At 45.9% G+C, this 13,522-nt stretch overlaps 1 protein-coding gene across 5 annotated transcripts in view; it reads left to right on the top strand.

The window, feature by feature from the left end:
- Window positions 1–972: 972 nt before the first annotated feature.
- LOC104009844 (CD99 molecule (Xg blood group)) overlaps window positions 973–13,522 on the top strand; it is a 32,107-nt gene continuing 19,557 nt past the window's right edge. The window contains exon 1 of one of the 5 annotated variants that reach the window (XM_087757924.1): window positions 973–1,336. In XM_087757924.1, the coding sequence (XP_087614050.1) occupies window positions 1,276–1,336 (61 nt within the window). In that variant the 5' untranslated portion in view covers window positions 973–1,275. The remainder of the gene's footprint in view (window positions 1,337–13,522) is intronic. The other 4 variants (XM_087757922.1, XM_087757923.1, XM_087757921.1 and 1 more) reach the window with 4 other exon arrangements.

Below are 13,522 nucleotides of genomic sequence, written 5' to 3'. Positions count from 1 at the left end.
TCTGAGGAAGGTTTAGGCCTACGACCAGTGAATCCAAGTCAGCCACACATCTCCCATTACCATCTCAATCACATGCTTGTGTCACCAAACTACTTATTATCCAGTCAATAACGGGCGCATACTTAGCAAGTGGAAAACCAGGATTTGGGAGAGGGGTTTCTGTCATACGTGCCCCTGAGCAGAGCTCAGCACAACTGTGTTGACACAGTTCCTGTCCCAACCCGCAGCAGCGGCGCTTCAGGCTGCTACGACAGCACCCGGGGGACCGACTGGCCCTGAACCGAAAGCGTCGGATACAGGACACGAAATGGCCACTAGAAAAGGACTTACAAGAAAACAGGATCTTTAACATCCATCTTCCCACACCAGCAAAATTAGTTAAGAAAACTCAGTACTGTACTGCGCACGGGTTTACATTTGTACCCGTCAGCTGTGGGCCCGGTGTGGCATTGCTTGCAAATATGAGACTCAAAGCTATTTTACCAATTTTCTGCCTGACTAGAGAAAAAGCAAGCTTGTTATGGGCAAGATTATTAGGTGTCCTGGTGTGTTTAGTGCTGGATAACTTTTCCTGAGAAAAAGCAGGAAAAGAGGGCGGCCGGGTGAAGAGAGGGCAGTGGTGCAAGAGCTATTAAAACCTGTGGCCAGTGTTTAAGCCCTGGAGCTCATTCCGTCCAGAAAACGGGGCCTCCACTGGGGGCTCGTTGGTCCGGTGCCCCCTTTTTTTCTGGTCCCAACCCGCACGCCCCGAAGCCCTGTTCCTTCTCCAGCTCGCCGGAGCCGGCAGGACTCGGCCCGGCCCACACAGCAAACCCGGCTCCCGGCCTCAGCGAGACGCCTCCAGCCCGCCGGGGAACGGGGCTCCGCCACCGCCCGCCCTCTCGCCCCGAGGGCGCGGCAATGGCGGGTAACGGCCGCCCAACGGCCGCGCCCTGACGAGAGCCGCGGGGGCCCCGCCAGCCCGAGGAGAGGCCCGCTTCCCGGGCGCTGTCCCGCCGCCGCGGCGGGCAGGAGGGGCCGGCTGCGCCCCGCCAGGAGCGGAGCGGAGCGGAGCGGAGCGGAGCAGGACGGGACGGGACAGCCTCGCCCTTTCTCCTCCCCCCGCGGCGGGGGAACGATACCCGACCTGACAGCGCGGCGGCCTGGGCGTGTTCTGCGCGGCCCACCCGGCCCCGCAGGGCGGGGCGGTGCCGCCCTCCGGCCAGGCGGGAGCAGCTGCGGCGGGTGGTGGGAGCGGCTGTCAGGGAGCGGACGGCGTGTGTGGGGCGGGCAGCCATGCGGCGCTGGAGGCTCCTTCCCTTGGTGGTGCTCCTCGCCGTCCTCGTCCCCGTCAGAGGTGAGGAGAGGCGGGCGGCGGGAAGCGGTCCTGCCGCGGACCCCCGCTGCCCCGCCGGGCTTGGGGAGGGACCGCTCCCCTGCATCTCCGTCCCGGGGGCGGGGGGCCGAGCGCTGCCGCTCGGCACGGAGGCGGGGGGGGTCGGCGGAGCGGCCCCCGGGACGAGAGGAGCCCGGGCGGGAGCCGGGCGGGTCCCCGGGCGCCGGCTGCCCGTGTCCGTCCCGGGCACCGAAACGGCGCGCTCTCCCTCCGGCCCTTTTTTGGGTTGTTTTTGTGTGGTGTTTGGTTTTTTTTTTTCCTATTAACTAACTGGAAAAGTATTCCTGAGCTCTCTGCCCGCCTCCGGCACTGGAAAGCCTGTCTTGTTTTTAATCTCTTCGGTGAATACGCCCCAGTAGGGCCCTTGGGTGCAGGGGGGTCCTTGAAGGGGGCTGGGAGGGGGTTTCAGGGCGGGGGGAGCTCTGCCGGAGCTCGGCTTCCATTTTAGGAAAGAAAGCGGAGTTAGGGCAATTCCAGGGCATCAGATAGTTAATCACCGGAAAATCTGCTGTCACACGATAGCCTTTAAAAAAAAAGATTTTATTACGGTAAAAGTGCGGGATAAAACACACCAATGTATTTTCTGAGAAGCTGGTCACGGCTTCAGTGTGTGTCAGGGACGATTTTCTTGAACCCTGATCAAAACGGTGTGTATGTAACCGCACGTTGGTATTTGGTAGAAGGAAACAGTTTGGGCGGGGGAGAAAAGTAGCAAAGTTCCCAATACCAAGTTTGTTTCAGGAGGAAGGCTCGTAAACTGGAATATGCAGTGCAAACTGTCATTTCCCATTTATATGACTTATTTCTAAGAAACTTTTTTTTTTTACTATGTTAATAAGCATACTCGGTGCTATGCCTAGGTATTTTCTTTCAGATGCTTTGTAAAAGTAATATTTCAAAACTTAGATATTTATCTCTTCACTGCAAGAGAGAAGGAAAAATACGTGTTCCTAGCTTTGACTGGAAACTGTAGATACTGCACACAAGATGCCAGATAAGCAGTTTGGCATCAAGCCTGATTGAATTCAGTTCTTCTGCTGTGGCCTTACTGTGGTCTTGACTGCTAGGTTAGCAAAGCTGAGCTCTTAGAAAAATAGTACAGTTTTACAGTAACTCCCTTTAAAACTGACAGATGATTCAGGCTGCTAACATTTACATGTCATCTTACTACTTGTGTGGAAAACTTGCTCCTCTACCTCTGCAAGCAGTTCTCACGGTCATGGACAGCAAGATCTTTGGTGTGATGCTCTTAAGAAGAGGAAGTATTTGGAGTCACTCAAAAATAGTCTTTCTATACTTCCTGCCCAGAAGTCTGGAGGTGCAGAGAGTCTGTCCGGTTTCTCCTTCACCGGAGGGAAGGTGCACAAAAACTGCCTTCAGGGGTTTTGTTTTGAATTCTGAGGAAAATGATGCTACATTTTTAACAGATTGCTCTTAAAAAGCTGGTTAATTTATCTAGGTACAGGTTAATGCTGATAATATGAAACAAGTAGATAGGTTATAATTAGTTTGGACACTTTTTCCTTAAACAAAATGCATAAGAATTCAAGAACTGTTGAGAATGTCAGCCTGGGCAGGGTGGGGCCCTTCAGGGGAATTTCAGGTTTGTGGTGGTGCAATCTTAAATTAAAATAAAGGCAAACCCTGAATTACGTACTTTTGAAAATTTTAATTTTGCTGTTGGTAGGCTATCTGTAGTCTGAATTTGCAGAATTGCTATAGAAAATTAAGGATCTTACCTTACTAGCAGTTCAGCTGTTGTGCGACAATTTGGAGGTGACTGGTTTCACTGGGACTGCTTGCTTTCACGATTCAAATGGACCAGTCTGTGCCTCAGGACTGAGAACTTCTTATGGGATCATCCATTTTAGGCTTGTGAAAGCTGTTCGTGTTAAAGCAATATTCAACATATTATGAGGATTTGAATGTATTATTAAGCAAGGGTGAACTTTGTTATTTGGGCTTGCATAGAAAAAAAGCTTGCAGTTTTAACCTCAAAACTGGTATTCAAGTGTTGTCTCATTTACCAAGTATGAGCTCTGCAAGCCAGGCAAAGCTGGAATTTAGATATCTTCGGGGCTGGATCCAGAGGAAGGTCGAATGGGAGTTTTTGTATCATCAGTTCCTATAGGCAGTCTAACAGCTTGCCCCTGCTGAGGAGCGGGATCTTTCCACTTCTCTCCTGTGTTTGGTCTGGTGCCCACTGGGGCCTGTACTGAGATGATTCAGCTTGATAAGTCAGCAGGTGACTAATCTGGCGCATTGAGTTTGCTCTGCGGAGTGTTTGATGGGCGCTAAAACCAGCTCATGGGAGCGGCAGGGCCAAGCATCAGAGAGTGGAAGTGAGGCGGGGGCAGGAGGCTTCCGGCTTTGCCTGGCTGTGAAGGGTGAGACCAGCTCAGCCGTCTTACATCTGAGAAACCACCAGGCTAGCCCAGCGTCTAATCTTAGGCATCTGGTCTTCAAAATACAACATAAAAAAAACTATCAGGCAGCGGATCTTCTGTACAATTTATGTGAAGAGCACAGCAGAAGGAGAATTAAACAAAAAAATCCATACGTGATGAGTGGCAGAAAACTGCTGCACGCAGACACAAGGCTCAAAAGTTTCCCTTATCTACTGTAGAAAGATCAAGGCATAAAAAGCTGTCTGCTTACTGAGGATCTCAAGTTTGGACTCAGGAACACGTGTTTTAAGTATCCTTTGCAAGAATTGAGTAGAACTTGTTGATTGAAACACAGTTGCCACAAGAAACGGTTGTGAACACCAGGAGGTGAGCAAAATACATGCTGGAAGCTGAGGTATCTATGTTGTAAGATCAGTAGCCTAAGGTGAATTAAAGCAGAGATCCCTTATTCGTAAGACTGCTGTAATTACAGCGCTACAAGCAAAGGGAAGGAAACTCTTGTGTCCCTGACTTCTTGTTGAGGCAAGTCAGTGTTGAGAAAAATGACTAGTTGGATGAAAGACGGTGAAACGAGCCTGTCTGTAATGTAGTAGATGGAGATTTCAGCTGGGGCAGGGAGGTGGCGCAGGGACTCCTGGAGACTGATCTCTGCTTTGTGGGCTCTGGAGTTGTTTGCCTTTTAAATCTAATTAAAAAAAAAAAAAGCCCCAACCACACAACTTTCTTTCAGTTGAACAATTTTAGTAGCGGTGCTAGTGTGTGTACATGGCAGCACGAACTTGAGAAGTGCAGCACATGTTTCTCCATCTTTCTGTTTCCTCTAATTTGAAATGGGTAAGAGGGTTTTTTATATGTTGTTATTGATATAAAATGGCTACTGCACTGCAACATCAAAATGACATCATGGCAATAGTCCTTAAGCTTTCCATAGTTACAGTGACTTAACTTGGCAAGAGTTAAGTGTGACTCAGCCTACTGCCATCCAGCCAAGACGAATTTCAATATTTTCCTGATGTTACTCTGGTGCATGTGATGGGGTTGCCTGCACTTGAGAAAGGGCTCTGCTTTAACTCTTGCTTTCTTGAACCTCTTGCTGCAATCAACTTGTATTTCATTGGGTGACAGCTGTGTTAGTGAAATGTGGTAATAATAGTAATCTTCATCGGTTAAGATAATCTTGCCAGGGGCAAGTCTCTTTTAGCCAAACTGCTTTTCCATGCTCTGGCACACGAACCTACTCTTTGGAGTCTAGTAAAAGTGTTTTGGGAGAATGTTATGAGCAAAACAGTCTCAACTCAAGGAACTTTTACTTAAATTAGCTTACTGTCAGTTAACACAAACTTCTAATCATGGATTTGGGAATTGAGAGAAAGAAAATCAAACCCCTAAGGTCCTCCCCCTTCCCTACTTTCAACTTAAGCCAAACACCCCTACCCACCCCATCTCGACTTCCCTTATTTTCACTGCAGGTTACGCTCAGCCCATCCCCTGCTCTTTCGGTGAGGTGATGGGCAGAGCAGGAAGGTCATATGCCTAATGGTTTCTTTCTGCTGCTCCTCCTTGCTTCCTGCTGATTTTCCTCTGCTCTTCTTTGCTTCTCAGTGTCCCTGCCCCAGTGAGGGTCGCTTATGGTCCCTCAGGGCTGTTCCTGCCCTGGTGTGGGTGGCCCTGGTGTGAGTGGCCCACAGCTGCAGTCCCTCAGGGGTGTCCTTGCCCTGATATGGATGGCTTATAGCTGCAGTCCCTCAGGGACGTACCCTGTTGGCATGGCACCTCTCCTGCCCAGAGCACATCTACAGCCACATGTCCCCTCTGCAAGTCCCTCAGACCATCTCCCCATGTGTCTCCTGTCCCTGCTGGCTGATGCTTTTTCTTATGTGTGTGCAAGCGGGAATACTCTGTGCTCCTCTGACCATTTGAAGGTTTGGTGCGCACCATCGGTGTCAGTGCCAACGTGACATGACTTTAAGCAGCACGGGGCAGTTCATGGCATCTTTCCAGACATGGCAGCCTGCAGCCCTCTGCTGCTGAAACCTTGCCCAGTTCATGCCCCGTACGTTCTTGAGCAACATGTACCAAGGAACTGTTTGGACATGCATCTTGTCTGCAAAGACATACATCTTGCATCTTCAAAACACATGGCATAGTTTATGAAGTAAAATAAGATTATTTATCATATGTAACAGCACATATTTAATTTCATTATCACTTTTCCAAAGGCTACCTAGTAGGTAATTCCTTGTCCTCAAGTGATAAGGACTTCTTCCTTGGAGATTTCAATTGCTGCAGAAGGATAGACGTGAAGTTGTGTCTCAGTTCTGGTGTCCTCAGGGCTGGCTGGCTGGTACTTTGTCACCAGCTGAACTTGGGTTATATGGTTTTCTGCAAGGCTGCTATGACAGGTTCCTACTTTTATATTAACTAGCTCCGCCCCCCCCCAGCTTCGTAGAGGTGAGATTCCCTTTCCCTGGAGTGCAGTTTCAAGTAAGCCATTGTACCATGCTACCTTTCCAGATGTCTGGGGATTAGAGAGAATATGATATACCTGCTCTGTTCCAGTCTTCCCCTCATTCTTGGACAGCTGCGGTTTTAAAATGACTACTGCTATCTGAGTCTAGCCAAGGCTGCATTCTGTCATGCCAACAAATAAGTTTGTTTGTTCCATCTAGGATGCTGCCTACATTTTCTTTCCAAGTAGAAAAGCTTCTAGCAACCCATTGCTAGCTTTGCCACTGTGAGGACACAGCACCTGCCGGTGTTGCTGGAGAGAAGGGGGCCAATCTACTTGCCAGGCTTCTTCAAACTTCCCTTTCTCCCACCGCACATACTGGTTCATCATTCATACTTTCCATGGGTGTTGTATTGTTCCGCAGATCTCACATTGCCTAGTTGCTTGCACTAGGGCTTCCTGAGACAAGTCTAAGCTGCATTCTCTGCCCCAGTACATGAGCAGCGGTTTCGTGGACTTGCCTGGCTAAAAATAGCTTTCCTTTCTGCCTACACCCAAAATCTATGCTGGCAAGTTGAGCTGACTGGTCAGCCTGGTTATGATGTTTCTCAAATTGCCTTTGAATTTCAGATACGCGCATTAATACCATGTGTTCAAGGAGATGTTTCTCTGAGTAGCTGTTGTATTACTTTCCATTCTTCTGCTGCTGAAAGTGGTTTTCCTCACTGCTGCTGGTTATCATGATTCCAATCTTTGAGCCATTTCCGCACCACATTAATGATCACTCGGGTGTCTGTGTATATGTATACTCAGGGTTGCTGATGCTCCTGAGCATGTTCCAAGGCAACTCCGAAGGCCATTACTTCTGCTGACTGATAAAGATTACTTATTGCCCATTACTTAGTACTTCTTTGAGAGTTTTTCCTCTAATCAATACATCATCGATGCAGTGGAAAAATTCTCTAGAGGTAGGTTGCTTTAAGGTTTTGTGGATGATGTCATGGCAGATGGTAGGGCTGTGTTTCCTCCCCTTGCAACAGCCGGTTCCAGATATATTGCACACCATTGCAAGTGAAGGCAATTGAGGTCTTGCTTGTTCAGCCAGAGGGATTGAAAAGAAAGCATTTGCAACAGCAGTTGTAACATACCAGGTATGTTCTTTGGCTTCTGGCTCATGCAAGAGCTGCAGCATGCCTGGAACTACAGCTGCTAATGCAGCAGCTATGTCGTTCAAAGCTCTGATGTCTTTTGTTAACTGCCATTCTCCAGTATGCTTCTGGAGAGGCCGAACAGGACTATTGTAAGGGAAATGTGTTTGAGAGCCCCCCTTCCCCTTGTTTTTCCCGGGAATCTGTTACTAATTACTTTTTAAATCTCACTAGCAATCCCTTAATCAGTTCAATACCTCTTTCAGCAAATTATTTTGCTAAGGGAAGAACAACTGGGTCTATCTGTGTGCATGCGACATTGTTGGGGTCAGTCAGAGTCCCGTAGCTGGTTCCCTCCTGTACAAAGCACACTGCCTGTACCAAAGGCCCAAGGCCTTCCTGTCTCATCTGTCCATCTACAATGGTCAAGAAAGTCAAGCCCAAGGAGAGCAGGGGCAGTAGGGGCGGTGGCAACAGGTAGGGGCTACCAATCTTGTCTATTCGAACTGAGGCTCCCTTCCACTAGAGGTAGGCATGTGTTTTCTCCTTTTACTCTGTGAATAACTACTCATTCATCACTGCTACACAAGGGCAATAAGGTGCATTGAGCACCAGTATCCATTAGGGCATGGTGTAGATGGGGCCAAGTGGTGCCTGGCCACCTTACCCAGACAGCCCAATAAATTTGGTTATCTGCACCTGCTGCCAGGCTAGCAGCAAGTCCCCTCCCAGTGCAGTGAATCGAGATGGGTTGTCAGAACAGTATGGGGTCTGGAGGCTGGGGCAGGAGAAGGCAATGGTTGAACTAAGTTCCGACTGCCCTGTGCTCACAACTCCTCAGCTGGCAATGCTGCATCTCTGAAGGGCCTTCCACTCGACTCGGTCATACCCTCTCCTTTTCTGTTCAAGAGCATCAGTAAGTCCCAGGATCTAGGACAGGGGCATGCAGAATTCCCATTCTTTCCAGACATTTTTCCCCAAGATTTACCATTGTCGTGGTTTAACCCCACTCGGCAACTAAGCACCACACAGCCGCTCGCTCACCCTCCCCCCCGCCCTCCCCCAGTGGGATGAGGGAGAGAATCGGGGAAAAAAGTAAAACCCATGGGTTGAGATAGAGACAGTTTAATAGGATAACAGAGGAAGGAAAAAAAATAATACTGATAAAAGAATATACAAAGCAAGTGATGCACAATGCAAACCTGCTGACTGATGCCCAGCACGTCCCTGAGCAGTGATCGCTGCCCCCCGGCCAGTTCCCCCCAGTTTATATACTGGGCATGACGCCATACGGTATGGAACAGGCCTGTGGCCAGTCGGGGTCAGCCCCCCTGGCTGTGCCCCCTCCCAGCTTCTTGTGCACCTGGCAGAGCATGGGAAGCTGAAAAGTCCTTGACTGGTGTAAGCACCGCTCAGCAACAACTAAACCATCAGTGGGTTATCAACATTATTCTCATCCTAAATCCAAAATACGGCACTGTGCCAGCTACTAAGAAGAAAATTAACTCTATCCCAGCTGAAACCAGGACAACCATACTGCTGGAATCTTGGTATTATCCCTAGCCTTCCTGTGAATCCAATGGCGTGCTCCCTGCAGCATGGTCGGTTATTCCTTGGTCAACAGTGGTCCCAGCATGTTATCAGGCCCTGCAAGTTGTTCCCAATACAGAGAAACAGCGTTCCAGCTTGTGTGTCTTGCCCCTTGCCTGTCTGTCTGCATCTTATCAGCTGCTGCAGGAGGTCTCTGTGCCACCTTGCAAAAGGACATAGTGGCAACAACAGTGCTGAGTCAGCTTTTCTGCACACTTGGGATCAATAGTGCAAAAGCTTGTGTTTGGAAGGTTGCTTGGTATCATAAAAACTAGTTTTAGTTTGCCTTTTCGTTTAAAAAAAAAAAAAAAAAGTCTTGCTTTCCCTATATGCTTGTAAATTCTAGTCTGGGAAAGACTTCCCTGCTTGCTGCAGGAAAGCACATTTTTTCACATGTTGAAAATAAAAATTACTGTTGAAAATAAAAAAACTACTGATACTCATTACAAACTCCTTTTCAGTTGGTTTAGTCTCTGCATTTGATGTGACTGGGGAGCTCAAAAAAATAGGATCCAGAAGATTTTCTACAAAGAATTCCAAAAAGTCATACGGCAAATTCCTGTGACAGTCCAAGAACTTAGTTCTTCATGGCGTAATGCCTGTTTACAATAGTTCTTCTAAATATAGAACAGTTTTTCTAAATACAGAACAGTTCCTTTAAAATACATAATTAACATGCCAAATGCAGGAATCATTCTAACATGTTTTGGGAAAAGGATCATTTTAAAAGAAAACATTTACTTTTTAAGTCAGGTCTCATCACACAACATCATTGGCTGTATAACAAATGCAGTTGGTTTCCTTTATACAGATTTCAGTCACGTGTGAACAGTACATATACTATAAACATCTAAGAAATGGCATCTTTAACTATACTTGTAAAAGAAAAACCTATTGACTGAGGTAACTGTTAATTAACTGCAGATTTTTATTCCGCTCTACTTTCCTCATAGCTTGAGTCTTGTAAAATTCGCATTGGATCTCATTTCTTCGAAATTTTTCACAATAAATGGCATTCATTTCTTGATGTATGTAAAGTATCCGCAAAGCTGATTTCAGTTTGAGCCAAAGCGTTTTAATCTATGTAAAATCAAACTTTGTTTTTAGGATAGCAGTTTTTCTTTCATCAGGTAAATGTTATGACTCGGCATACAAGTTAGCCTTTCTATGAAGTAGAAGTTCTTTTCGATTAAACACCCATCAATTTCATTGGTAAAACTGTCATTGGTAAAAATCAGATTTTAATTATAAAACTGTCTTCGTATGCTTTTTTGCTTAACCATAGAAAATATTGCTTGCATCTTTTCTGTTTGTGAAGAAATCCAGTATTTTGAAGGAAAAATAAAGTGAAACATTTGTTAAACTCTGATATTTCCAGGACAGCCAATTCTGCCAGTCTGGTTATACTTTGCAGTATTGGCAGTATTTCTGTTTTCATTACTGCCACAAAAATACTACACTCTAAACCTTTTCTATCTGGAAAAAAATGGAGTTACAGTGTTTAGCCTTATATTTTACCACCACTTGTTTCTTCCCTATGATTTGGAGGGAAATATTGAAGCTGTGTGAAGAGGGAAGGGGCTAGTCGTGGTAGTAGTAGTAACAGCGTGATGTGGTGAGTTAAAAATAAGTGAGGCAAATGTGTCGGGTAGGATACAGTTTTTATTAGAGCTAATACTATTGTTGGATAAACCAGACAGCTCTGGAGGCACACAAGTCCTTGTTAAATTTAGAAACAAGAAGTTTCAGAATAAGGTTTGGGGGAGGGGTTTGGGGAAGCCTATATGGAAAGCTTTTGGATAAGGCTATCCTTTTCTATATTTCTGTCTTTATCTTTCAATGTTCTGTTTCCTCCCTCGCCTCCAGCTATCCATGCCTGTCTGTATTCTCCCTCTTTGATGTCAGAAATCTCTGCCTGTCTCTGTGTTTCTCAGGACATTCTGGATGCCAGGCCTCTTGCAACTGAATCTCAAAATCAGTAGTTACTTCACCAACTGTTCCCTGCCCTCTCCCTCCCCAAACATCGCAAATGGTTATACAGATATCACTTCTTCGGATCAGAGCTGTCCCTGCTTGCCTTAGCCAGCAAGTTTGCAGTCTGATTTATGACATCCCGCCCCCCGCCCCTTTTCAGAAAAAACTTCCAGCTTTCTTTCCTTTTTGCTATTTTGGCCTTCTGTAAAGGCCAGCTCTTTACTGTGCTAACTAAGCAGAGATGTGGACCTTTTCCCCCCAAAGCTTCAGGCAGGTGCTGTGATTCTGAAGCTTGTGGCTGTAGTGAGCTGACAGCTTCTCTGCATCCAGACCTCTCTGACTCTCTCCCTCTTCCCTGCCCACTGCTTCTTCTACTCCTTTCCCTTGGGTGTTGCCATTGCATCTTTGTCACTGTCTCTACTGCCAGTCCTATACCCAGGCATGGCTCCCTTCAGCTTGCAAATCTTACCTGTCCTGAGCACAATTTTTCCATCCATTCCTGTTGCTTTCCTGTGGTGTTCTAAAAAATGCGTAAATTTATAGTGCAGACTAAAGCCTGGTATGTGTAATGGCTGCCTACAGGTGATAACACTAGAATATAATATCCAATGTGCGTTAGATGGTGATACAGAATCAGAGTGGAGATGGTGAAACTGTTTCTTGGGGTGGACATGGAGAATTCTTGATAAAAGTTTTTGTCTAAATATAGCAGAATAGAAGTACTTTCACAAGGTGCACTTGAACTAGAAAGGCTTAAGGTTTCACTGTAAATGCGTTCCAGGTGTTTTGCTGAGCACATGAACACGTTGGAACAACTAAGAACGTAGCCTTGGTACAAAATGGAAGATTTATCTTGTTCTCAGGTAACAGTAACGAAGGGTGAGAAGTAAAAAAAAAAAAAAAAATTTTATGAGAAACAAAAAATAAACCCTCATCTGACAAAATCTATGCCACATTTCTGGCTTGCCATATAACTGTGGCTGCCACTTAGTTGGATTCTAACTAATTTGTCTAGTTTTTCATCTGTCTGGTTTGGGCAACTAAAACTAGTCACATTGACCTGCGTGCATGCAGTACCTCTGTGTGCATGGCTGTCCTTCAGAAATATTTTTTTAGGTAGTGATTTTGCATGATACGAAGTTAGTTAAGTAGAAAAAATGAGCCTTCTCCTCCAGTGTTCCCCATTGCCCAGAGAGGCAGGCTGCTGTCACATCACCCATCCTGTGGCTGAAGCTAGTCTGCACGTTTCCAAACTGGTGTGGTGCAGTAGAGCACAAGCTGTGAAATCCTGGCTCACTAAAATTATCACTTAATGCAACTCTGTCTCAGTTAATCCCTTAATAGTAAATATTTGCAGGAAGAGAAATGTTGTTGGTGCTACTGAAACATGTCAACGTTTGAAGTTTGAGCGGAACAATAGGTTTTGTTATAAAATGAGTTGACTAGTGCTAGAACTGATTCAGTCTCAGAGCAATGGATTAAAATATGAGCTGAATCATAGCAAACCACTGTACTGGGTCTGGTTTCCTCTACCCCTGCCTTCCCCACAGGAAACCCTCACTGTGAAACCCAAAGCCTTCCTCTTCTTTCTTTTAGCAAAACCTGTAGTAGCTATTTTTAAGTATGCAGATTGAAAAGACTGAAAATCTTTTTAGCCATAGCTGAACAAGCCATGATGAAAAAGAGTCTGGAAAAGCAAAGTCAATTTTATTGTTCAGTTAATGTTTCTGACTAGATTGCAGATTTTGTTTGAATTTTGCTATTAGTATACAAGTTGTTTTGAACTGGTAAGGCTTCTGGTGACAAAGGTAAAAGAAACAGGCTGTGAAATGAAATTGTCAGCTTACAAGTACCACCAGACATAAAATAGTCCTGCTTACTACAAGCCATCATTTCAGTGTACTGCTGTAAAAATAAGAGTATTCTTGACTTAGTTTTGTGCACATTGCAAGTGTATATTTCAACCAAATTCTTTTTTAAAGAAGGAATTTCTAAATGGAAGGCCACGTTCCATTACTTGTTCATCATAAGTTATAATTTAAATTCTTTTTCCTTGATAAGAGTAAGGATTATTTACCACTCTAACTGTTGAATTTTTGGAGCTTTTACTTCACTGGCTGCCAGATTGCAAATCTTAGTTTCTTAATACTTCCTTCTTCCTTGTGCTAAAATGTTACCGTCTTTCATCTAGTGCAAACCTCCCTAACCTTTCTGCAGCCTCGCCTCACTGCTGCACTTCGCTTTTCCTCTGAGCCCCCTCTGGGACTGCTTTTCCTTCCGTCCCTCCCTGCCCCAATCCAAGAGGCTACCAGAGGTGCAGAGTATGAGCAAATAAGGATGCAGACAAAACAAAATGCTGGTGGTTCCTGATCGTTTGGTGGGGAAGGAAGCCTCAAGTCTATCATCTGTTTATTGCTGTGTAAAGTGTTTTACTGAATACTGGGATGAGCAGAAAAAGCACGCAAGTCTTGAAGTCATGAAGTCATGGCTCAAGAGATCACACAGTTGCCCTGAGAACACTTCTCCCTTTCTCTGCACAACGCTGGGCAGGGTACTGAACTGTACAGATGCTTATAGA

This window comes from Nipponia nippon, unplaced genomic scaffold (genome assembly GCF_047370975.1).
Source record: "Nipponia nippon isolate SJK-2023a ecotype South Korea unplaced genomic scaffold, ASM4737097v1 scaffold_2, whole genome shotgun sequence".
NCBI lineage: Eukaryota > Metazoa > Chordata > Aves > Pelecaniformes > Threskiornithidae > Nipponia > Nipponia nippon.
This window is presented reverse-complemented; position numbering and strand designations above follow the sequence as displayed.